Genomic DNA, 26,047 nt, shown 5'->3' with positions numbered 1-26,047 from the left:
CCACTAATTATCCTTCATGAGGAGGCTCAAAGTTTAGGGTGTCCAGGCGATGCACAAATAAGAGGTGCTGGGTCCGAGGGCTATGAAAGGCATCTGGGAAGAAATGAATCACACCCACCAGGTTTTTCAAGTCATTCCCACACCTGAGTATAGAGTCCCTTATCGGCATCCAAGTCCTTCTTTATGTTCATGTTCCCCGCACAGCAGTGCAGTAAAGAGCTAGTGTTAGTGACGAGTGAATGGAAGAATGCATTCATGATACCAGAGTGGTAGGACAGTGAATGAATTTGTTTAACGCCCCCCCCCCCTTGTTTGTAATAACACTGCCTGTTTGACACAGAATGAAATATTAAGGTGCCTTAATAGTTTGCTTGTAATAAAACATACAAATTCAGAATGCTATTGGGGTCAAAAATGTTCTTGATAACTGTTGTGGAGTTCATACACTTAAATTCCATAACAAATTGTGTCCGAGACATTGCAGGTACATAGTTGTTTCATGTAAGATATAAATTCCTGCCTACTTCACTGGACTACTGTGAAACATCAGTAAGGTTTTTATACACACAGTAAGGTTTTTATATATATACACACACATACACATACACACTATATACACACACAGTAAATATTTTTTACTGCAAGTGTGACAGTAAAAGTGAAATGTTGTAATGTAGTATCGGACGTGGCAATAAGCTCTCTAGAACAGCGGTCATCAACCTTTTAGACCTCACAGACCACCGGCTGGCGACCGCTGCTCTAGAACATTCAGGGGTAGGAAAGCACCCTTCTCTTGCTCTTAAGCTACCAAATCCAATGGGCTCCTCAAGACAAGTAACAACCACTAAAGTTTCTAGGGGTGTCGAACTCAATCAGAGAAGGGGCCAAAATCTAAAATCCAGCCTAAATCGCGGGCCGAATGGTTTACTGAACAGCCATAAACGGACAATGTCATAAACTGACAGCGGAGTGCAGTGATGACAGCGCGGTGCGGGCCACATTGCAAGGCCTGGCGGGCTGGATTTGGCCCGAGGGCCTTGTGTTTGACACATGTGCACTAAACTATCATGATCTCTATGTCCCTGAGCAACAAGTCTATGCCACCCACCCAGATGCCAAGCATTTGGATGCTGGATGTGAGTGATACAGCAGAGTATAATTCAGTAAATGCGCTGCCGCAGAAGGTGGAAAGTAACTGAATGCTGGCTGAATACATGTATACAGGTCTGGACAAACAGGAGAGCAGTTGAAGAAATGTGCAAGGTTTAGCTACAAGAGCGGCCTCAGAGTGAGTATGGTTACTGGCCTATATCTATGAAGAAGCCGCCCTACTGTGTGTGGCCCAGCGTGGCTCCCCCTCACTGGAGAAGTAGGAACAGAGGCTGCACTGTCAAGTGTTGAAGGGGACAATGGAACGTAGTGGGGGAGCTGCCCAGATTACATGTGAGGTCTTTTCCAAACCAGAGACGATTAATCTATGCCAGATAGGGAGAGAAGAACCCCCAGAGAGGAGGGTTTAGGGAGGCACAGATTGCCAAAAGAAAGGAGTGACGTATGCATGCAGGGACAAAGGTGACATCGAAGTATTGGGGTGAACAGAAGGGAGAAGATGCTCATTTCCAGGGCCACAGCCTGTCGCATTTGCCGAGTTTCTCTCCGTGCCTCCCACACGCAGGGTCTTACCCAGACAGAAGCCTCGGGAGGCGTCTTCTGGTGTCCAATCTTCCCCTTTTCCAAGCTGGGCAAACAGATCTGGTTTGGGTCCTAAGAGCCCTGTTTTTAAGGGGGAAAATGGACCACATCTGTTCATGCTATAGAAAAAAATCATTGCAAGGAAGAGATCTGGTCCTCAGATCTTCCTGGAAAAGGTGATTGATGGGAAAGCCAAGATAGAGATGAGTTCCCAGAGGACAAAAAGATGCCCATGTCCTTCTCTCTGCCAAAGGGAGGGAGGATTCAACCCCCACTCACTCTATGGGCCAAAAGAGTCCTGTGTCTGGGACACCAAGGTAGGTAGGTCGCAGACTTAAAAATAACATCTTCAGCCGAAACCGGTTTGGCTCAGTGGATAGAGCGTCGGCATGCGGACTGAAAGGTCCCGGGTTCGATTCCGGTCAAGGGCATGCACCTTGGTTGCGGGCACATCCCCAGTAGGGGGTGTGCAAGAGGCAGCTGGTCGATGTTTCTCTCTCATCGACATTTCTAGCTCTCTATCCCTCTCCCGTCCTCTCTGTAAAAAATCAATAAAATATATTTGGGAAAAAAAATGACATCTTCAATCAGCCCATGCCAGCTATGTGCTGCCAGTTTAAGGTCCCAAGAGATGTCCGCGTGTGAAGGCAAACCTTCCGAGGCTCCCCACTTACCCAGTGAGACCAGGTGGCTGTAGTTCTCCAGCATCACATCCCTGTACAAGGCCCTCTGAGCAGGGCTCAGCTGTGCCCACTCATCCTGGGTGAAGCGCACAGCCACATCCTTGAAGGTCACTGATTCCTGGAACAACAAGCCCATCCCTGTTGTCTGGCGGCTACCCCTTCACACGGCAAACAAACTAAGGCAGGGTGTAAACACAAGGTAATTGCACAACACCAACAATGAATCTCAGAAAACGGTCAGAGAAGAGAATACCACGGTAGACTGGCACCATTGAGACCAGTTGCGCAGAAAAGTGGTGCGTCAGATGGGTCCTAAAGGACGTCAGAAACTGGAACTGCTCATCGCTATCAATGATTTCTGCCACAGAGTCCTGCCCAGACAGGCTTAACTGTGACGGTGTTAGAACAATTTTACCAAACTCATTGGAACTTATACACTCAAATGAGTGCTATCTCATAGTGCAGTCCATAACCTTATTCTCAAGAAGTTGGCTCTGCTCAAAGCCTTTTAGTAAATTATTGAAATTGAAAGCATAATCTTTTAAAAAAAAAAAATATTATTATAGTTGACATACAATGTTATAGTAATTAGACATTTATATAACTTACTAGTGGCCCAATGCAAGAAATTCATGCACAGGCCTGCACCCTCTCCAATCTGGGACCCTTCGGGGGATGTCTGACTGCAGTTGGACATCCCTATCGCAATCCAGGACCACTGGCTCCTAACCACTCACCTGCCTGCCTGCCTGATTGCCCCTAACCACTCTGCCTGCGGGCCTGATCACTGCCAACTGCCCCACCCTTCTGACCTAATCACCCCTAACGGTACCCCTTTGCTGGCCAGATCGCCTCCAACTGCTCCCCCTGCTGGCCTGCTCGCTCCTCAACTACCCCCTTGCCCCCACCGCCAGCCTGATCACCAACTGTCCCCCTACCAGCCTGATTGCCCCCAACTTCCCTCCCCTGCTGGCCTGATCACCCCTAACCACCTCTGCCTCGGCCCTGCAACCACGGCTTTGTCCAGAAGGCCGTCCGGAAGGTCTCCCAGAAGGTCTCCTGACCTAATGAGCATTTTACCCTTTTATTACTACAGATGAAGTGATTTCCCCCTTAGGTCTATACTTACCTGGCACATACATAATTATTACAATACCACTGACTATATTCCTTGTGCTGTATACTTTATAGCCCTGTGACTATTCTGTAACTATCGATTTGTACTTCTTAATCCCCTCACCTTTTTCATCCAACTCCCCAAACCCCTCCCATCGGACGACCATCAGTTTGTTCTTTCTATAAGTATGTTTCTGTTTTGTTTATTTTGTTCTTTAGATTCCACATGTAAGTAGAACCATATGGCATTTGTCTTTCCCTGACTGACTTATTTCACAGAGCATAATGCCCTCTAGGTCCACCCATGTTGTCACTATTTTTCATGGCTGAGTAATATTCCATTCATATATGTACCACTTTTTTAAATCATTTCATTGGTATGCAAATTTCTCTGAAGTAAAAAGCCATATGTCATATTTTTTAAAAAGAGGGTTCAGTAAATCTCATCTCCTCAAGAAAGCGTTCCATTCTCTCCTCTCAGCTCCTGTGTTAGGCACTGCCTTTATCACTTTAGATCCCTAATCATAGTCGCTAGTATAAGAAGTGCAGGCTTCTCTTTTGGACCAACCTGGATTCCAGTCCAGTTGTCACTTTTGTGACCTTTAACAAGTTCTTTAGCTTGGATGGCACCCATTAGGATGATTCTGACATGGTGGGGAGGGAGAATGTAGTGACTGCATCAGTCCTCTGAATGAGACTGGACTGGCAGAAAAAGCTCTGGTCAGGGAAAAGAAACACGCCCACACTCTCCAAACCTCCACATTCAACTCTAAGGCAATTCCGTGTGTGGACAAGTGCTCCACTACAACCCTCACTCACCGGGGCCATGTGTGGCAGGTGCCTGACAGCCATTGCTTCTTCTCTACTGAGCTCTTTTAGGAACGAGCAGAGCAGAACTCCTCAGGCAGAAACCTCTACACACCTGTTATGGGGAGAGGACTGCTTCAGAAGAAAGCACACAGCAGTCCAGAGTGAAGCTGTGAGCATTCGCATCCTGGGAGTCCTCCAATACCAGCCCTGAATTCTTAGCCATTTGCTCCCAATTCTCTCTCCTCCTGGGAGCATTCCTGCTGGTCCCCACAGTAAAGGGAATCACTCACCATTCTGCTACCACACACACACTCACACACACACTCACACACACACACACTCACACACACACACACTCACACACACACACCCTAGCATCCCCCTTCCATGGCGTAAATACATTGGCTTCTCCCTGCAGAAAGCACTCTCCAGCCCCAGCTTTCACGCTTTCTACCCGCTCCCAGGACTTCGCCCTCCTTACTCTGAGAGGTCTCTCTACAGAAGCCTTTCCTCGCTGGACAGCTGCCTAATTCTGGGAGTGGGGTGAGGAAGTGCAGGAGGAGAGTCAACTTCTTTCTCCTCCAAAAGGAAGCAAAGAAGGGTAGATCTCCTCCCCAACAACTCCCTTCATGGTCGAGGCTTTCAAGCCAAGCCCTTCTCTGACCTCAGGCCTGTCCTCTTCCGGGGCCCAGTTTGGGTCGCCTGGCGTGAAAGGTAGATGAGCAGGCATTTGGGGGAAGAGGGGGAGGCAGGAAGAGGGAGACGGTTAGGAATCTTCACCCAACCGTCCCGCCCTCTGCTCTGCTGCCCGCTCGGAGGGCCCCACGTAATGTCACAACCCCATCGGGAGCATCAGCTACCCCCTGGGCGTGAACGGGCTCCCCGGGGTCGGCTCGGCTCCAAGATGCTCGCCAGAAGCCCTGCCCGCGTCCTCCTGAGGGCGCTCGCAGATTCGAGCCCGAAATCCAAGAACCCAAACCTTGGCGTCCCTTTTCTCTTTGGAATCAAACCTGGGCCAGACATCCTGGGAAGTCTGCGCCACCACAGCAGCGTCCTCCGGGACGGAGCATGCAACGGACCCACTGAGCTTTCACCTCCGTTCTTCTCCCCGGACGCAACCGCCCGCGGCCGCTCCCGCGCTCCCGGCGAGGCTCTGGCTACGGCGCCCGGTGACCCACGGGCGGCCGCGGAGACCCCGCCAGCGGCGAGGGAGCTCCATCGCCGCGTCGCCGCCGCAGAACAAAGCGCTGGAGGCTGCAGCCCGGGTCTGAACTGCGCTTGCGCATTTCCCTCGGCACCACAGGGACGAACCCACCAATTCCAAGGCGGCGCCGCTCTGCTCTCCAGGCCACTTCCCACCTGGCAGACCCGCCGCCGCGCGGAAGAAAATATTGCTCTCGCGAGCAGACGGCCCCTTACTTCACACCCCGCCCCCTCCGCCAGGTCCAGAGACTTTACACGGAAACTACATTTCCCAGAGGCCTCGGCGGGGCGCCGCCGGTCCATTTTGCAAATAACGCCCCCGCGTGCTAACGGGGAGTTGCGGCTTTGGTTCCGCTCTGGTCAGACTGGGACTCGGTCTCTGCCTTGAAACACGTTCGGGCGAGAGACTAGCGAGAAGTTGGGATGAGGCAGGTCAGTCCGGTGGAGCGGCGCCGGGTCCGTTGAGGGGTGTGACTCAGGACTGGTACCGGAGGAGGGAGGAGGACACAAAAAGCCGAAAGGCGCGTGCCAGACCGAGGACCGCGCCAAGGACAATGAGGCTGTGCATCCGCCCGGGGACGCCACCGACGGGGACCGTGTGGCCGGCCGTCGGGCCTGGAGAAACGGGATGCGGAGGCGGGAGGACCCGGGCAGAAGGATGGCAGAGGAGTGAGGAGGCTGCCCAGGAGGATCGGGACCTGGGCGGGGGCTTCGGGCACGGTGCCTGGGAAGCGTAGAGCAGGTGGAATAAATCGCTCTTGGCGATTTATCAGGGTTTTCAGAAAGACCTGAGAGGGTTTCGATTTTGTAGGTGGTGAAAATTTCAAGTATGTGGCCGGAGGTTTGTCAGGGAACTAACCCGTTGGCTACTTCTTGAGAAGCAGTGTCAGTGACTTGTATGTGACACTACAGCATTGTTTGGGGTTTTATTGAAGGTTTCTGTAGGTACCTGCTTATGAGCACTTATGTGTGAGGCCTTGTTCTAGGGCTGAAAACCCTGCACTTATTCAGGTGTAGTTCTCGGGGAGGAAGTCAATAAAACAAAACCTCAGATACTGATGACAGTGAAGCTGGATTAAGTTTTAGAGTGTGTCAGAGGTTCGGGATTATTTTAAGTAGTGTTTTGGGAAGTTAGCCCTGAGAAAATATCAAGCAGACACTGGAATACAGTGAGGGAGGAAATCATGTGACTACCTGGGGGGAAATCTCTAAGCAGGAGGAAACAGGAATGCTGCCCAGAGAAGGGTACCTGGTAAGTTTGAGGCTTAGAAATCCAATATGACTGGAGAGAGCCTGGTGAACAAGGGAGAGGGGGAGATGATGAATTCACAGGGTCACTAGAACCCTTGAAGACCATTGCAGGACTTAATCTGTATGTGATGGGAAACCATTACAGGTGTTTGAGCAAAATAGTGACATGGCTGACCATACTTGGACAGAATCACTGGTCAGTTGTGTGGAGAACACGCAGTGGTGGAAAGGAATACAGGAAAACCAGTTAGTAGGCTATTACTGCAGGCTGGAGGTGGGACTGACTGCCAGTTTTATTTTTTATTTTTTTACAAGGTATGTTTTGAGAGCATAGTGATCCTATATAATAAAAGCCCAATGTGCTAAGTGTCTGGTAATTTGGTCAGCCATTCAACCAATCAAAACGTAATATGCTAATGATATACTAAGGCTGTTCAACGGCTATGATGTAAACTGACCACCAGGGGGCAGATGTTCCAACCAGTAGCTTGCTGATGGGATCTGAGCAAGATGTGCCAGATACACCCTCGAGCCCTCCCGGGCAGTCCCTCTCTGGTTGGCTAACTCCCCACATGGTCCCAAATGTGCACCAGTAGGGCCCCTCAGCCTGGCCTGCACCCTCTCACAATCCAGGACCCCTCAGGGGGATGTTGGCAAGCTGGTTTCAGCCCAATCCCACAGGCCAGGCCAAGGGACCCCACTGGTGCATGAATTCTGGCACTGGGCCTCTAGTTCAAAGATAATTAAGGTTTCTAGACGCCATGCTATGGAGTTTTGATATTATTGTTATTGGATATTGGATATTACATGAGGGTGATAACATTTGTTGGGTACTGACTATACGTTGTACACTTTTATAAGCATTTTACATTAGTTACCTAATGCAATCTAAAGCTGTGAGGTTTGCACTATAACAAATGACAAAAGGGAGGCACCAAGGTTAAGTGCCTTGCACAAGGTCTCATGTCTAATGCATGGAACCAGGAGTCCTGCTCCTGTTGATAGAGAAAAGGTACAAAGTCCTCATTACTTGTTGCCCAAGATGGCTGAAAACTGACATAGAGAGTCTAAGACTTCCAAGACTCCTGAAAAAGTAGTGAAACCTCCATTTATCTGGATCATGTGTCTTGGCCCTCCCTCCATGCGTTAATATCCATCTTAGGCTTCAATAACTTCATTCCTCCTCTTCCCCTTATCCTATGCCTTCCTTTTGAGTCCTTATCACTTTCTTCTACTTTCTATCCATTTATTTATTGCCTTTCCTCCCACCTACTTGTATTCTTTTTTAAAACATATTGTTAATAATTTTTTCCTGAGAGGAAGAGAGAGGAATACAGAGTTAGAAACATCAATGAGAGAGAAACATCAATTCAGCTGCCTCTTGCACACTCCCCACTGAGTGTGCTTACAGCCAAGGTACATGCCCTTGACTGGAATCAAACCTGGGACCCTTCAGTCCACAGGCCGCTCTATCCACTGAGCCAAACTGGTTAGGGTTCTCCTTGTATTCTTCAGATGAAATGAGGTGTAAGAAAAACAGATGAAGGAAAAGGAGGAAAATGGGTAAAATGGAGAGAATTTTAAAATTTCAGTTTCTGAGGATACAATTTAGTTCGGTGTTCCATTCCTCCTTCATCTTTGATGTTCAAATTCCATGAATTAAAACTGCCAAGAGTCCAAACACTGAGAACCCTCAGGGAACCTCTTCCATTGTCACCCACAAACATCTGCACCCATCACTGATTACCACCTCTTCCAGTGGAAAGTGTCCTTCCCAGTGTAAAAGATTCCTATATCCTTTACCTATGCTCCAGATCTTATTTTCTCACTTTGTGCTGCACATCCCTCCTTTCTGCACCTTTAGAGTCCCCACATCTTTTATTATTTTTTTAAAATATGAAATTTATTTCAGAGAGGAAGAGAAAGAAACATCAATGATGAACAGAGAATCATTGATCGGCTGCCGCCTGCATAACCACTACTAGAGATTGAGCCTGCAACCAGGCATGTGCCCCAACCGGGAAATAAACCCTGACCTTCTAGTTCATAGGTCGATGCTCAACCACTGAGAAACACCAGCTGGACTCCACACTTCTTTTAGGTGATATACATGCTTAATTCTTCTACCTTAAGTCATGCAAACATATTCTCAGCAGATTGTTGGTTAAATCAACACCTTATCAAACCACCTTTTCTTTGCCTACCCATTATAGAGGCTCCAAGAGCAAATGCTTTTTTTCTCAGTCATCTTTGCTACTAGTCTCCATGTAACACAGCTGTGGTCAAGGAAGATGTAAGCAGTAGTCTACTGAGGGACATCTGGGGAAACATTTTCTGATAAAAGGCATTGATGTTGCTAATACTACCCACTCCATTTCTTTTTGCATTGAATGCAGATATTTTACCTGAAGCTGGGGCAACCCTGTGCCCATGATGGAAAACTCAAGGCATTGAATTATTTTGTCTCTGTACAATCCCATTGTCCTCCAGATTTATTATGTGAGAAAATAAATCCCTACTTGCTCATAAGCCATTGTTAACTGGGCTTTCTATTGATGTAGCCAAAGCTCTTCTGATAGGGATTCTTTCAACCCCAATCTCTCTCTAGTAATCTTTCTAAACTCTTCTTTCCCAATCAAGCTACTAAGTCTTTTTCATTTACATAGTTTATCAACAACCAAACTAAGGGCAACATTTATATTTTTAACTTACTTTAACCCTTTGTAGCATTTGAAATATTAACTATTCCTATCCCTACACTAAATTCTCCTTTTACTTCTGTTCCACAATGTTCTGATTTTTCTGTTCTTTGTATTTCTCTTAATTGTTGTAATACAAGGTATGTTCCAAGACCTTCACTGGATGCCTAAAACAATAAGTTGTACTGAACCCTATACACAGACACACGCACCATGTTTTTTCCCATAAAAACATACTTAAGTTAAAGTTTTACAAATTAGACACAGTAAAAGATTAACAGTAACTAATGAGAACAATTTTAATAAGATAATGTAATAAGTTATGTGAATGTGGTCTCAAAATATCTCCTTGTACTGTACTAACCCTTCTTGTGATAATGTGACATGAGATACAGTGGCTATGTAATGAGATCACAATGAAGTGAGGTGGCATGGGAATTCAGCAAGCAACTCAGAATGGTGTGCAATTTAAAACATGAATTGTGGGGGTTCTTTTGGAATTTTCCATTTAATATTTTTGGATTCAAGGTTGACTGTGGGTAACAAACTGTGAAAAGCAATACCATGAATTAGGATTTGGGGAACTACAATATTATACTCCTAGAGAACCCTCTAATCAATGCTCTACTATTTAGTGTATAGTCTATTACAAATTTTCACTTGGATATCCACATACTCACCAAAATATCCCCAGACTGAACTCATCATTGCCCTACAAAATTGGTCAACTTTATATTTTTAGTTATGGCATTCCTATACATCCAAATAAAAAATTCAAGCACTCTCATTTAATCAGTTACCACATTATCTAGATCCTGTGTCATTTTTGCTTGAATTCTTCTTTTCCCATCTCACTGTCACTTTCTCAGTTTAAACCTTGGAAAACAAGACTATATCATATTTTTATTCTCTAATCACATCTAACACATGTTTATATCTCTTATTAAATGTGTGTGAAATAAATAAAATTGTCTTTACTATAGGTTTATAGAGTCTCCATGTCTGTTTTGCATATGTTTGAATTATAAAGATTTTATTAATGTCAGATTTTTATTTCTATTAGTGTTCAGCCTATCTTCCTTTCCACTCGATTGTCAATATGATACAAAGATATGTATTTGAGTCCTAGGAAAAGACTATAAGTTATATTACTTTCTAAGTAGTGTATTTAACAATTTAATGACTGTTAATTGAGGACTCGACACAGTATACTATTGCATTAAGATTTTTACAATTATTCCATCACCTGTTTGCAACCAGCCAATGTTTAGGGGAGAAAATAATGCAAGGAGAAGGGGGTAGGCATGGGAAAATAACAAGATTTGGTAGACATAGAGAATTTTAACTTACAACATCCAGAGAAACCAGACTATAAAATAGTAGCATCTAATAACATACATAACATGGTAAAAGATTAAGGATGTCACAATATTCATTATATCTATAGGTTTGTTACTTTATAGAACTTAAAGAGATCCTGGAGATCTTCTAAATCCAAAATCCCTCATTTACCACATATGGGCACTGTGACCTGGTGAAAGTAGGTGATTTGTCCAAGTTAGTGACAGATCAGAGTACATACCAGGTCTTTGGGGTATCCAGTTAAGCACTCTCACACATTCTCTCCCATGTGAAATCTCTAGCATCCAAAGAAGAATCTGCAGTATGATACAACAGAACTTATCTTCAGCATGAATCCTCGTTGTTTAGAATATCAGCAACTTAAGCCTTCAGATACAAAGTTTTTCTTTCTAATTTAATCAAGATTTTCCACTTTTGTATGGTTCCTCTGCAATGGTCTGTATCATCTGATATGGTATAATGTACCTCACCTAAAAGATTCCAAAAATCATTACATTTATTGGTTCCTACATGACACGACAGATCTGATTATCACTGAAGCGTTCATCATGATGGGCCCAGTGAAAACTTTCCTCATGTATGAGTTCTCTGATGCCGTGTAAGGTTTGTACTCCGACTGAAGGCTTTCCCACATTCACTACACTGATAGGGTTTCTCTCCTGTATGAGTTCTCTGATGCACTACAAGGGATGAATTCTTAATGAAGGCTTTACCACACTGATCACATTCATAGGGTTTCTCACCAGTATGAATTCTTTGATGCTCAATAAGATATGCACTCTGGCTGAAGGCCTTTCCACATTCATTGCACTCATAAGGTTTCTCTCCAGTGTGAATAACCCGATGTACAGTAAGGGATGATCGTCCAGTAAAATGCTTCCCACATACAATACACTCGTAAGGCTTCTCTCCGGTATGAATCCTCCTATGTTGAGTAAGAGATGAATTCTTACTGAAAGCTTTTCCACACTGATTACATTCAAAAGGTTTTACTCCAGAATGAAGTCTCTGATGTTCTATAAGGTATGTACTTTGGCTAAAGGATTTCCCACATTTGTTACATTTGTAGGGTTTTTCTCCAGTGTGATTTCGTTGATGCAGGGTAAGAGTTGAGCTCTTACTGAAGGCTTTTCCACATTCACTACACTCATAGGGTTTCTCTCCAGTATGACTTCTCTGGTGTACAATAAGGTGCATGCTTTGACTGAAAGACTTCCCACATTCATTACATTCATAAGGCTTTTCTCCTGTATGAGTTCTTTGATGCACTGTGAGATTCATACTTTGAGTAAATGCTTTCCCACATTCATTACATTTGTAGGGTTTCTCACCAGTATGAATCCTTTCATGTTGAATAAGGGATGAATTCTTTCGGAAAGCTTTTCCACACTCTTTACATTGATAGGGTTTTTCTCCAGTATGAGTTCTTTGATGAACAGTAAGGTTCATGCTTTGACTGAAGGTTTTGCCACATTCATTACATTTGTAAGGTTTCTCTCCAGTATGAATTCTTTGATGTACAGTAAGAGAGGAGCGTTCAGTGAAGTGCTTCCCACATACATTGCACTTATAGGGCTTCTCCCCAGTATGAATCCTCTGGTGTTTAAGAAGGGATGAGCTCTGGCTGAAGGCTTTCCTGCATTCATTACATTCATAGATTTTCTTCCCTACAAACATTCTTTGAATCTTAATTAATTCAGAACTTTGTTTATCTTTCCCATGTGAATTCTGATAACAGGGCCTTTTTCCCATAGGAGTACTTTGTTGTATATCAATGACTGAACCCTGATTGGAACATCTTTCAAATTCATTACCTCTACATACTCTCCTCTCAGTGAGGGTTTCCTTATGGGTAACTGCCACTTGACCCAGATGTCTATCCTGGTTTTTCTGTTGGCCCTCTAACCAATTATCAGATTCCCAGGTTTCCCTTAAAGAAGAATGCCAGAGACCTTCCTTTTCCATTATTACCCAATAGGATAAATCTTCAGTAATGATGGGCTCTGGAGTTGACTCTTTGGTTTCAAGTCTTGCCTCCCAGTCTGTAAAAAATAAAAAATTCAAATGCATATTGGTTTCTGTATTGGGAGACTGAAAACTGTATAAAGTGGGAATGAGAATAAAATTGAGAATACATGGCACATTTGGAAAGCTTTTAAAGATGTTCCTACAATTAGGAAAAGAATTGGAAAGAAAGGGGGAAAAAAACAGCGAACCAGTCCACAAATAAGAGAACTAGAAACAGAGTAAGCAGAGAAAAGAGTGAGCTTATGCAGAAGGGATAGATGTTGAAGTAACTGACCACTAGACAAGGCTAAATAATTATGGAACTAAAAGAAAATATACAGAAGACCTAGGATTGCAAGAGAAAGATCAGAAAGCTCTGCCATTTTGTACCACTGTTCTTACCATCCATTTCTTCCTACCTATAATTCTAATACTAAATCTTCAAAAATATCACAGAGTGACACAATGAAGACTGTCAACCCTGAAATCAGACAACCAGGTTCACACTTACCATCTTAACTAGTTACTTGTTTCTGGAGATCTGAGTTTTCACAGCTATAAAGTGAGAATAAAAATAATCTGATAAGGATAATGTATATAACCTCACCTTTGAAAACATACTTGTCTGGAACATATTTGAAACTCCAACTCTTTAAGGGAGGGTAACACAATATAAAAGCTTCCCCTCCCACACACAAATTTCAAGCAGGTTGTAATTTTCTCACAAAGGTTAACAAAGTCCTAAAGGGCCCTACACTTTCCTAAATACCCATTCCTTAAAGATGAGATGGGGGGCAAAACTGGTTTGGCTCAGTGTATAGAGCATCAGCCTACAGACTGAAAGGTCACGGGTTCGATTCCAGTCAAGGACATGTACCTTGGTTGCGGGCACATCCCCAGTAGGGGGTGTGCAGGAGGCGGCTGATCATTGTCTCTCTCTCATTGATGTTTCTAATTCTCTATCCCTCTACCTTCCTCTCTGTAAAAAAATCAATTATATATATATATGAGATGGGAGGAAGGGAGACTCAGGGAGGCAGGCAAGGAAGAATCTGTTGAACTGCTTCAGAAGGAGCTGAAAGAAGGACCATTCAGGCTTTATTTTCTGATCCCATGTCTTATTCCAGACAAAATGGCCTAGGGGCAATGAGAGGCAGAGAACAGGAAACTATAATCTGAGAATCTGTCAGCTTGATCAGAGTCAACAGAGCAGAGATAAACAGTGAAGCAACAGACAAAGTTTGGCATGTGAGCAGGAGGCTTTACTGTGAAGCAAGGGTTATGCATTTACTGGACTTCCTCCTTACAACTTGACCTGCTTACAAAAAGATAAAAAGTGGAAATCCTAGTGGAATCCACCTCCAAAACAGACCACCAAGTAACCACAGTGAGGACCTATCCAATAAAGTATGAACAGGCAACACATGAATTAGAAATGACCACTTGCCCCACCTCACTATCATATCTAGCTACCCAACTACAACTCTTTGAGAACATTTCAAGTGCCACCCAGGCACAACATAAGGACAAAATGGGGTTTCATCCTGTTAGACAAAGTCCAGATAGAACTACCTCCATTCAAAGATAAATGATACACAGAAGATACCAAGTTTGGAAACTGTAGAGAGTTAAGAAAATAAATTTTTAAAATAATGTAAACAGCCAAAACTGGTTTGGCTCAATGGATAAAGTGTCGGCCTGTGGACTGAAAGGTCCTGGGTTCGATTCCGGTCAAGGGCATGTTACCTTGGTTGCGGGCACATCCCCAGTGAGAGGTGTACAAGAGGCAGCTGATTGATGGTTCTCTCTCATTAATGTTTCTAACTCTCTATCCCTCTCTCTTACTCTCTGTAAAAAATCAATAAAAATATATATTTTTTTAAATAATGTAAACAATGAGAAGAAAAACGTATAAAAATCAAAAGGGAGAACAAATATTGAAAGAATAATTACATGCTTCCAGCCATCCCAAAGACATCATAAAGAAAAAATTTTTAAAAGTTGCATACTGGCCGAAATTGGTTTGGCTCAGTGGTAGAGCGTCAGTCTGCGGACTGACGGGTCCCAGGTTCGATTCCGGTCAAGGGCATGTACGTTGGTTGCGGGCACATCCCCGCTGGGGGGTGTGCAGGAGGCAGCTGGTCAGTATTTCTCTCTCATCGACATTTTTGGCTCTCTATCTCTCTCCCTTCCTCTCTGTAAAAAATCAATAAAATATATTTTAAAAAGTTGCATACTGGGGAAAGATATATAACAATAACCCACAAAGAACTAGAACCTAGACTTGGAAAACTATATCTATGGAACACTAAACCCACTAGAAAAACTGGCAACGCATGAATAGGCACATAAGAAGTGGACACCTGAATGAATGGTTTAGCAATTCCACTATTCACAACCAGGTAAATTTAACTTACAAAGGTATACCATTCATAATTTTAAAAGTAGCAGTGCACAACAGAAAAAAAAATAGAAGCAACACAAGTATCAATAATAGAATAACTAAATTGTCAAATATATATACAATGGAATAACTGACAACAGTGAATGTTTGTGTCTCCCCAAAATTCCTATGTTGAAGCTAAATTCTCAATGGTATTATATTAGGTGGAATTTTGGGGAGATCATAGATCATGAGGACAGAAGGGTGATGGGAGTAGTGCCCTCATAAGAAGAGATGAAAGAGCTTGCATCCTGTCTCTCCATTCTCTAGCACGTGAGGACATAGCAGGAAGGAGTTGTCTCTGAACCAGGATGAGGGCCCTCACTAACAACCCAACCACAATGGCATTCTGATCTCAGACTTAACAGTCTCTGGAACAGTGAGAAATGGTTATTTGACTTTTAAGCACCTGTATAGTACTCTGTTACAACAGCCTAAATTAAGACTAGTTAAAATTAATAAACTATAGCTATATATATCAATATGAATGAATAAAGTCACAGAAAAATATCTAGCAAGAGTCTAGTTAAAGTTTAAAAACAGATTAAAACTAAATATGCTTTTTATAGGTTCATTTATGGATGGCAATACTTAAAGAAAAGGGAAGAGAATTATCACAAAAGTGAGAATAGCGATATGTCCCAGAGAGAGGTTAAGAGTGTGTGAATGAGGAATACACAAATCATGGTGAGGATACCAATAATTTCCTGTTTCTGACTCTAGGTTTTAATACTTAGGTGTTTGCTTTATTATTCATTAAATCTTTATCATTATTACCTATAAAAAGATGTGGTATGGCATAATAGCTAAGACAACAACTCTGGAGTCCTACTACCTGGCTCAAATTTGAACTCCACCACAGTTAGATGTGCGACCTTGGGCAGGTTACTTAACATGTCTGTATTCTTTTTCTCATCTATTAAATGGTCCCTATTTCTCACAGTGTTGATGTAAGAACAAAAGTTAGTTAATATTTATAGTATTTATATTAGCAGAGTATGTCAGTTTTGTTAATATATATTTTACATATTCTTCTGTATATATAACATTTCAAAAATAAGAATAAAATACTATTTTAGAAAATACTAAATGAGCCGGGACCGGTTTAGCTCAATGGATAGAGCGTCTGCTTGGGGACTGAAGGGACCCGGGTTCGATTCCGGTCAAGGGCATGTACCTTGGTTGCGGGCATATCCCCAGTAGGGGGTGTGCAAGAGGCAACTGATCGATGACTCTCTCTCATCGATGTTTCTAGCTCTCTATCTCTCTCCCTTCCTCTCTGTACAAAAATCAATAAAATATATTTTTTTAAAAAAAAAAAAGAAAAGAAAATACTAAATGAAAGTTTTTAAATCATTATGTATTGCAGAAAACTTACCAGTCAGATTCATTTTATCTCTATGGAATTTGAATATTTAATTTAAAAGTATTCCTGGCCCTGGCCATTGGGGCTTAGTTGGTTGGGCGTTGTCCCTTAACCAAAGAGTTGCCAGTTCAATTCCTGGTCAGGGCACATGCCCAGGTTGCAGGAAGCAGCTGATCAATGTTTCTCTTCATCGATGTTTCTCTCCCTAAAAACCAATTAAATAAATACTTATAATTATTTATTTATTCTGAAGACTTGCTCCCTAAAAAAAATCGATTACCTACAAAATTTTTAAATACTGGCTGATGTGACTCAAGAATTCAACTTGGTCAGTACTCTATACATTTATAAAGAAACACATTGTTAAATATGACAGATTCAGTAATTACAGTACTTCTAAAGCATTCAATAAATATTACATGAAATACACAATTTATACAAAGGATTTTTCCAGGAATTCCAGAAAGTTCACTCTTAGGAATATATTAATATCATATGAGGTCATGAAGAAAAGGACACATCATCAACAGATGCTTCAAAAAATTATTTGATAATATCCAACAGCCAATATCCAACATCAATACCAAAAACTATAATAAACAAGTATAATACTTAGTAGTTAAGTGGTATGCCTTATGGATAAAATAAAAACCATAAAATTGAAACCCTATATAATAAAAATATAGTATGCAAATTGGCCCCTTGACCAGAGTTCTTAGTTCTTCTGGGAGTTCAACCAGGCGGTGGGGGCAGGGCCAGCCAGAGGAAGGGAAGAAGGCCCTGGCTGGTGGGTGCAGCAGGCAGCCAAGGAAAGGGAGGGAGGGCCCGGCTGGCAGCTAGCAGCCGCTAGGGATCCTACCTGTGCACAAATTTTATGCACTGGGCTTCCAGTCCTATGTAATAAAAGTCTAATATGCTAAGTGTCCGTTTTTTCAACCATTTGAACAGTCGCACACACTGGGAGCAGGAGCAGATGTTCTGATTGAGAGTTTAGCTTGCACCAGTGGGGTCCCTCAGCCTGGACTGTGGAGATCAGGCTGAATCCAACTCTCTACATCCCCCGAGGGTCCTGGATTGCAGGAGGGCACATGCTAGGCCGAGGGATCCCACCGGTGCACAAATCTGTGCACCAGGCCTCTAGTACGGAATATAATGAGGGAAAAGGTTTGTAATTTTAAATAACACCTTCAAGAAAGGTTTCACTAAAAAAGTGACTGAAGTGAAGGCTTTGGGGAGTGCCCTTGCTGATTTGGCTCAGTGGATAGAGCATAACCCTGCAGATTGAAGAGTCCTGAGTTCAATTCTGGTTAAGAGCACATACCCAGGTTGTGGGCCCGATCCCCAGTAGGGGGCGTGCAGAAGGCAGCTAATCAATGATTCTCTCTCATCATTGAAGTTTCTACAATATCTCTCTCCCCCTCTCCCTTCCTCTCTGAAATAAAAAGTAAATATAAATAAATAAATAAATAAATACATAAATATTAAAAGAAAAAAAGACTTTGGTGACTAAGGGGGAGGAGTAACAGTCCTACTGAAGGGATAGCACCCCAGACTGAAGGAATTGCCCACGCTGATGCCCTGAGGCAAGATTGGGCTGCCTGTGTAAGGATGACCAAACTTTTGGATACTCCTATATTTATTATAGTCTTTTACATCAGCTTTCTTACTAATGTAAGCAAAGACATGTGTCTGTACCAAACATTACTAAGGCTTATATTAGCATGAAGTTAGTAGATATAAATAGGAACTCTGAAACAGTATTTAAATTCTGTGTGTGTGTGGGGGGGGGGGGGGGGAGTATGCACATATATCGATATTTACACACAGGTAGTCACCCAGAACATCTCTGAGAATGATATAAAATCATGTATGAAACACAAACAATAGATTTTTCAGGTTTAACGATATCTCCTGAGAGCTTTAGATGTTATATAATCTCTAACTGTACCTTATTTTTAAGCATAATCTTTGGTAATATATTTCTAATATTTTACACATGTTCTTAATTTGTTTCCTTCAAAACTGACAACTGATTAAAGACTAAAAATCCACTGCTTCCCATGTTACTAATCTTTGTTTCAACAAGTTTATTAGTGATAATACTGTCTCCAGACACAGCACTTCTAAATTTACATTTTCTACTCAGCTTCAATAAAATAGGAAAACCTAATAAAGCATAGAAACAGAAAACAATCATCTAAGACACACATGTCAAACACAAGGCCCGCGGGCCAAATCCGGCCCGCCAGGCCTTGCAATGTGGCCCGCACCGCACTGTCATCACTGCACTCCGCTGCGTTCCATCACAATGACGCGCGGTGACATAGGAGGCTTGTGATCTCGCCGGCCGCCTCGCTGGCCACCGTACTTGCTATCTATTACGCATGGGCATAGATAACAAGTCACGCGAGATTCAGGAGGCGTGACCTATAGTCCGGCATCCGATGTGGTTGTGCGGGTGGCAGAGCAGAGGAGAGAGTGAGTGTGCGGGCATAAAAAATACACAGCAGAAGCTGCCAGTTCCTGGCATAAAGTGCAGGCATAAAAATTGCAACAGAATCTGCTATCTGTACCCAGCCAGGCATTTATTGACTGACTTTTTCTCTCTCCACTCCATCTGCCAAATCAAGCTATCCCTGTGCAGTTTTCAACTTTTTCCTTCTAACGCAGATTTCCAATAAACTACATCTTTTACTGCCAATATTGATCCCAAAATGTCCAGGAAAAGAAAAGTTGACGGTGAAGGCAGACAATTTTATGACAAATGGGAAAATGAATACATGTTTGTGCTTAGAGAGGGCAAACCAGTGTGTATATTGTGTTATGAGACAGTGTCGGTGATGAAAGAGTATAATATACGTCGTCATTTTGACACCAAACATAATGTTAAGTATGGCAAATATACTTTGGAAGAAAAGCATAAAATTGTTAAAGAACTAAAAGGCAAACTACAATCACAGCAGCAAATGTTTACAAAGGCTACAGTGAAAAATGATGCTGCAGTGAAAGCAAGCTTTATAGTGGCTGAAGAAATTGCCCGTACTTCAAGGTGTTTTTCAGAGGGTGCCTTTTTGAAGCAATGCATGCTAAAAGTGTGTGAGCAAGTATGCCCAGACCAGATACAGAGTTTTCAAAATGTCAGTTTGTCAAGAAACACCATTGCAGATAGAGTTCAAGAACTCTCAGGAAATCTATCATCACAGCTGGCCGAACAGGCATGCAGTTATCTCGCTTTTTCACTTGCTATCGATGAAAGCACAGACAACACTGATACAGCGCAGCTGTCCATCTTTATACATGCTACGAAGACTGACCTCTCTGTCACTGAGGAACTTTTGGATGTAGCTGCCATGCATGGGACGACGACTGGTAGAGATATATTTGAGGCTGTGGAGAAATCTATAAATAATTTTAAATTACCCTGGGAAAAGTTGGTGGGGCTAACTACCGATGGCGCACCTTCAATGTGCGGAGAAAAGAAAGGCTTGGTTGGACTAATGAAGGAAAGAATGCAAAAAAGTCACTGCCACACACCCTTGATTACTTATCATTGCATTATCCACCAAGAGGCTATGTGTGGAAAAGTTCTGGACATGAATGACATAATGACCACAGTCATTAAAACTATTAACTTTATACGGGCACGTGGCCTGAATCATCGCCAGTTCCAGCAGTTTTTACAGGAGGTGGGTGCAGAGCATGGAGAAGTGCCATACCACACAGAAGTAAGATGGCTGAGCAAGAGCGCAGTCCTCAAAAGATTTTTTGAGCTCAGAGAACAAATTGCTCTTTTCATGGAAAGTAAAGGAAAGCCCTTGCCTGAACTGTCAGATCCCGCCTGGCTATGTGATTTTGCTATGATGTGTGACATATGCGAGCATCTCGCCCAACTGAATCTGAAGCTGCAGGGACGCAAACAAGTCATCACGAAGATGTCTGACATGATCACAGCATCCCAGCGTAAACTTCAACTATGGAAGTCCCAACTGGAACAGGACAATCTTGCCCACTTTTCCGTTTGTTTGAGTATCTCAACCACTATTTCTGGTACTTTTCCTTGCAGTCGGCTGGCTACCAAAGTTAGCCGTTTACTAAGTGAATTTGAGCGGCGCTTCTCTGACTTTAGAACACAGCACTCAGGCTTTGACATCTTTGCCAATCCTTTTACAGTTGATGTCAACAATGTGCCCCATCACCTTCAGATGGAGATAATCGAGCTTCAGTCTGACAGTGGCCTGAAATCAAGGTTTCAGGATGTTGAAATTGAGGACTTCTACCCTCTACTGCCCCCTGACTCAATGCCAGAGCTCCGACTTCATGCTGCCCGTATTCTATCCATGTTCGGGAGCACCTATCTTTGTGAACAGATGTTTTCAATAGTGAATCTGAACAAAAACAAGCACAGATCACGCATTACCGATGACAACCTCCATGCTGTTTTGCGGGTTGCTACAGCCCAAGAAATAAAACCGAACATTGACTCATTGATCCGGGGAAAACGGTGTCAGACATCTAGCCAGAAAACAAAACAATGAGCATTTTAGGTACATTCCAATATTACTGTTTTGCTTGATACCAATATTACTGTTTTGCTTGATAGCATGTGAGTTGGTTTACAGCACTGTTAAGGAAAAGATTGTTCCACTCATTTTAAATTCACATTTCTGGTTAACATTGTCAGTTTATGACTGTTCAGTAAACCATTCGGCCCACGATTTAGGCTGGATTTTAGATTTTGGCCCCTTCTCTGATTGAGTTCGACACCCCTAATCTAAGAAGATATTAGACCAGGCCCAGCCAGTTTGACTCAGTGGTTGAGCATCAATCTATGAACCAGGAGGTTCACAGTTCAACTCCCAGTCAGGGCACATGCACAGGTTGCAGACTCAGTCCTGGAGGGGGTGGGAGAGGGTAAGTGAAAAGGGAAGGATGCAAAAGGTCATCAATCAATTATTAATTCTCATCATTGATGTTCCTCTCTCTCTCCCCCTCGCCTTTCCTTTCTCTGAAATAAATAAAAATATATATTTTTTTAAAAAGAATATTAGGCCAGGATACAGAAGTTTTATTTTCACTAAATATACTAGAAAACAAGAAGTCACAGCAAGGCAAGAAAATAATGATTTTTTTTTTTTTTTTTTTTTTTTTTAGAATTAGTGTTAAACTCCAAGACAAAAACAAATTAAAACACACACACACAAAAAAAAAAAAAAAAAAAAAAAACCTGTGTTTAAATTCTGTCATTTCACCTCTCTGAGTTTATTCTCCCTCTATGAAAGGGGCTAACGATACCAACCCCGTAGGATTGTTTTGATGAGCACATTATTGTCATAACTATAAGGGAAGAGCCAAGCACAGCACTCAAGCGATGCTTTCTTGTCTTAATTTTGGTCATGACAATGAGACTAAATGGTAGCTTACTGGCAGCAACATTGAGGAAAACCTGCAAAGAAGATATGGAGTTTGCACATCATCATGTTTTCGAGGCTCCATGCTCTCCCTCCACTTTTAGTTTCTCCTTTCTAACAGATATCTCTGCTCTTGTAAATTCATTCAATCCTCTTCCTTGGTAAAAACCAAATCGAGGCACTCTATCTCTGAGTTCTTTCAGTTCTTGCCCTTTCTTCTTTTTCCTCAAAGTTTACCTTGTTGAAATGACAGTTTATACTTAAATCTTTAATTGTTTACATTCCAATCCACAGTACATTTCCCTCACACCAGAAATGCTCTCCCCTGGACCTCAGACCACTCTTACCTTCTTGGCACTACTGCACTCACCCTTTACTTTTCTCTCGGTGGACAGAGCGTCATCAGCCTGTGGGCTGAAGGGTCCCAGGTTTGATTCCGATCAAGGACATTACCTAATTGCAGGCACATCCCCAGTGGGGAGTGTGCAGGAGGCAGCTGATAGATGTTTCTCTCTCATCGATGTTTCTAACTCTCTATTCCTCTCCCTTCTTCTCTGTAAAAAATCAATAAAATACATCTTAGGGGGAAAAAAAGTGTATGAGCAACACTTTCACACTGAGCAGAGAAATATCCTATATAATAAAAGTTTAATATGCAAATTGTCCCCTAGGGTGATTGTTCGACTGGAAATTCGACTGGGAAACTGGGAGTTCAACCACTCACTATGATGTTCTCTGACCACTAGTGGGCAATGTGGAACATTGGCAGTGGAGGTGCTGCTGGCCCCGATAGGCCCCAATGAGAGCGGGACTACAGGGGATGGTGGAGCAAGTGAGTGGGCTGCACCAGGCCATGGTGGGTGCGAGCGGGGCCCAGGTGTTTCCCAGGGCCCAGTGGTCAGCTGGGACCTGCCCTTCCATGCCAGACATTCATGCTTCAATCGCCAGCCAGGCCCAGAGACCGCACCCATGCACAATTTTCATGCACTGGGCCTCTAGTAAAGGTATAAAACATTTTTTCAAAGAAAAGTCACTAATAGTATCTAAAAAAGAAATTTCAATTGTGACATGGATTAGAAACCAGATAATAAAGATTAAAAATCATTGTTTTCAGAGGAGAATGGGACTGAATAGTCAGTCGATGCAGATTACAAACTTAGAAATGAGAAAGGACCTATGGAAATGTAAGGCTACTAGTAACACAGCTGAAGTCATTTCCATTTGTTTTTAAATGAAGACTATAAAACAATGCAAAGGACAAGAAATGTTACCTTTTAAAAAGCTGACAAATGTTTAAGGAAATAAAGGAAAGGAAGATGTAGATATAGGTTATGGCTAAAAAAAAAAAAAAAAGGCCAATGTCAGAGAGTAAAGAGAATAAGGAGAGAGAAAAGCATGGGTTCAAAGAGGAAACAATCGCTAACATTCATTGCATGTTCTGTACATCCCAGACAACGCAGCAACTCATTTACTCTCCGCAGTGTGTCACCAAGGCGAGGACATGCGACTCTGGAGGGGAGGAGAGGCATCTAAAGAACATACATCAAAGGGGCATGTTCCCAAGCGACCCAGCGATTTCTGAAGTGACTCCTTGCCCAGGTGGCACACTCATTTAACAAGTCCTGACACTTTACCTGCAGAGATACACCCTGGAAGTTCTTTTGGCATCAGGCTCAGTCCTTCTCGTTGCAGCTAAGAAGTCACATTTGGTTTGGAAAGCTGATTCCCTGCTCAGCGGAAAGACATTAAACGTGGGTACTGAACTAAGTATAAAAGCACAAGTCCTTTTCCCTTCCCCTTCAGAGCTTCTTAAACAAAGGAATATGGGGCTTCTGTAGTTTCCCATCTTCCAATTCTCTGCAGAAAAGACCTTTCCCATGGAAAGACGGGACACCAAGCAATTACTCTAAAACAATGCCATAAAATATCTAGGATTTCAAGTTCAAATTCATGAATTCCAGAGGTTGTACAAGATATCAATACATGGGGAAAGGTGAGTAACAAGGGGAAGTCCTTACCCAGTGAGACCAAGTTCCTGTAGTTCTCTAGCATCATGTTCCCACACAACTTCCCTGGAGCAAAATCTAGATGAATCCGTTCTTCCCACGTGAAATACAGACACATCCTAGAGTGTCACTGATTCCTGAAACTATAAATTCTTGCTCCACAAAGATGATGCCAATAAAACCCACTGAGGAGAGTGGAAAAACAAGCAACCTTAGAAGGGACAGGATAAAGAGACCTTTGTGAGAAAAAAATGTGTCATCCCCCAAAAGAAACTAAGCATCTACAACATTACTATGACATAACCAGAAGTAAATATAATACAGAAAGCGCTCTGGCGTATAAGGACAAGGAGCGGAGCACAAGGGAACAATGGGGACAGTAATGAAGTCTACTCTGGATTACCACTGTTCTGATTGCCTCCTATCCACCCCGCTGGTGAAGGAGGGATTCCCACCCCAAACAGCACAAGATGACCCAACACACCGTACCTGGCCCCGGGCAGAGGACACTCCTCCCAGCCTGGGAGAAGACCCTACACGACACTCGGGAACTGAGAACTAGCAGGAGCTGTGGGAGGCAGACTGTGCAATGACAAGAGGGTGGGTGATCTTTGGTTTATTTGAACAATTCCGTGGATTGGTAAAGAGGTGAAACCCAGGGGGTTGAGACCTGAAAAGGGTGTAACCGATGGGCTGACAAGGGGATTAGCTGGGCAGGGAGCCTTTCCAGCTGGTGGGGGGCATATTCGACAAGAGCAGGGAACTCACAGTAGGTCTCTGCAGCCCTGCGAGGCTCCACGTTGCCAAGGCAGCACACTGAATTACAGGCCTTGCAATACAGGTGGAAATCCTTTACTGGGAGACAAGCAAGTGCAAACGGGACACATCTAAACTGTGAGAACCAATACATCCAACTTGACCTGATTGGCATTTCAGATGCATTTGCCTATTTCAGCCTTTTCTGAAGCCCTTAGTCTAGGACAGTGGTCGGCAAACCTCGGCTCGAGAGCTACAAGTGGCTCGTTGGCCCCTTGAGTGTGGCTCTTCCGCAAAATACCACGTGCGGGCGTGCATGTACAGTGCGACTGAAACTTCGTGGCCCATGTGGAGAAGTCGGTTTACGGCCTGGGCGAGTCTATTTGGAAGAAGTGGCCAAAGAGCCGCATGTGGCTCTCGAGCCACTGTTTGCCGACTGCTGGTCAGGAAATAAAACGCTGTAAGCATTCAGTATCTGTTTACCAAGTGTGGTGGTTAATTTTATGTCAACTTGATGAGGCTAAGGCATGCCTGGGAAAGTAGTATCTGTGGTGTTTCAATGAGGGAGCTCGAATTTGAGTGGGTAGACTGAGTCAAGAAGATCAGCCCTCACCAGTGAGGGTGGCATCATCAGGCTGCCGAGAGCCGGAATAGAACAAAAAGGCAGGGAAGGGTGAATCTGCTCTTTGCGAGGGTGCAGACAGCCACCTGCTCCTGCCGCAGACATCGGTGTTCCTAGTTTGTGAGACTTCCGGCCTGGACCAGGCCCCCAGCCTCCAGGTTTGGAGTGGAACTTCAGCACTGGCATTCCTGAACCTGAAGATGGCAGCTCCTGGGAACGCTTCAGCCTCCATCACTGCATGAGCCAGCTCCCCAATTTCCTTCCGTATATTCACATAGATCTTTTTGGTTCTGTTTCTCTGGAGAATCCTGACTAATACCAGGAGGAAACACTAACTGAATCATCATTTTGTAGATGAGAAATCTGATCAAAAGGTTAAATAACCTCTCCAAGATCACACAAGGCTTACATACAAGGCTACCCAACTCCCAGCATTGTAAGATGAGAAGGCCAAGAAAAGAACACTAGAACCCCAGGAGACAAGAGTGAGAGCAAGTCAGAAAGGAAGATGGATGGAGATTCAGGATTGACAGCTGGGGAAAGAGTTTCAAGGAGAAGGGAGTGCTCAGCACTCTCAGAAGCTGAAGTGGGTCAAACAGAATGATGACTGAAAAGGGAGCTGC

At 43.3% G+C, this 26,047-nt stretch overlaps 1 protein-coding gene across 10 annotated transcripts in view; it reads right to left on the bottom strand.

The window, feature by feature from the left end:
- LOC311623222 (uncharacterized protein) overlaps nucleotides 1-26,047 on the bottom strand; it is a 54,164-nt gene that overhangs the window by 13,532 nt on the left and 14,585 nt on the right. For 5 of the 10 annotated variants that reach the window (XM_084885174.1, XM_084885172.1, XM_084885175.1 and 2 more), the window contains exons 3-5: nucleotides 4,311-4,413; nucleotides 2,367-2,493; nucleotides 1,684-1,773 (exon numbers count right to left, since the gene is read on the bottom strand). In XM_084885174.1, coding sequence (XP_084741300.1) covers nucleotides 1,684-1,773; nucleotides 2,367-2,493; nucleotides 4,311-4,343 — 250 coding nt within the window. In that variant the 5' untranslated portion in view covers nucleotides 4,344-4,413. Of the gene's footprint in view, nucleotides 1-1,683; nucleotides 1,774-2,366; nucleotides 2,494-4,310; nucleotides 4,414-5,280; nucleotides 5,738-26,047 lie in introns of those variants that run through there. The other 5 variants (XM_084885173.1, XM_084885170.1, XM_084885177.1 and 2 more) reach the window with 5 other exon arrangements.

The sequence above is a fragment of the Pipistrellus hanaki genome (genome assembly GCF_964339955.1).
Source record: "Pipistrellus hanaki genome assembly, chromosome: 5".
Classification (NCBI taxonomy): Eukaryota; Metazoa; Chordata; class Mammalia; order Chiroptera; family Vespertilionidae; genus Pipistrellus; species Pipistrellus hanaki.
Note: the sequence above shows the minus strand (reverse complement) of the source record. Positions and strands in the feature narration are given on the sequence as shown.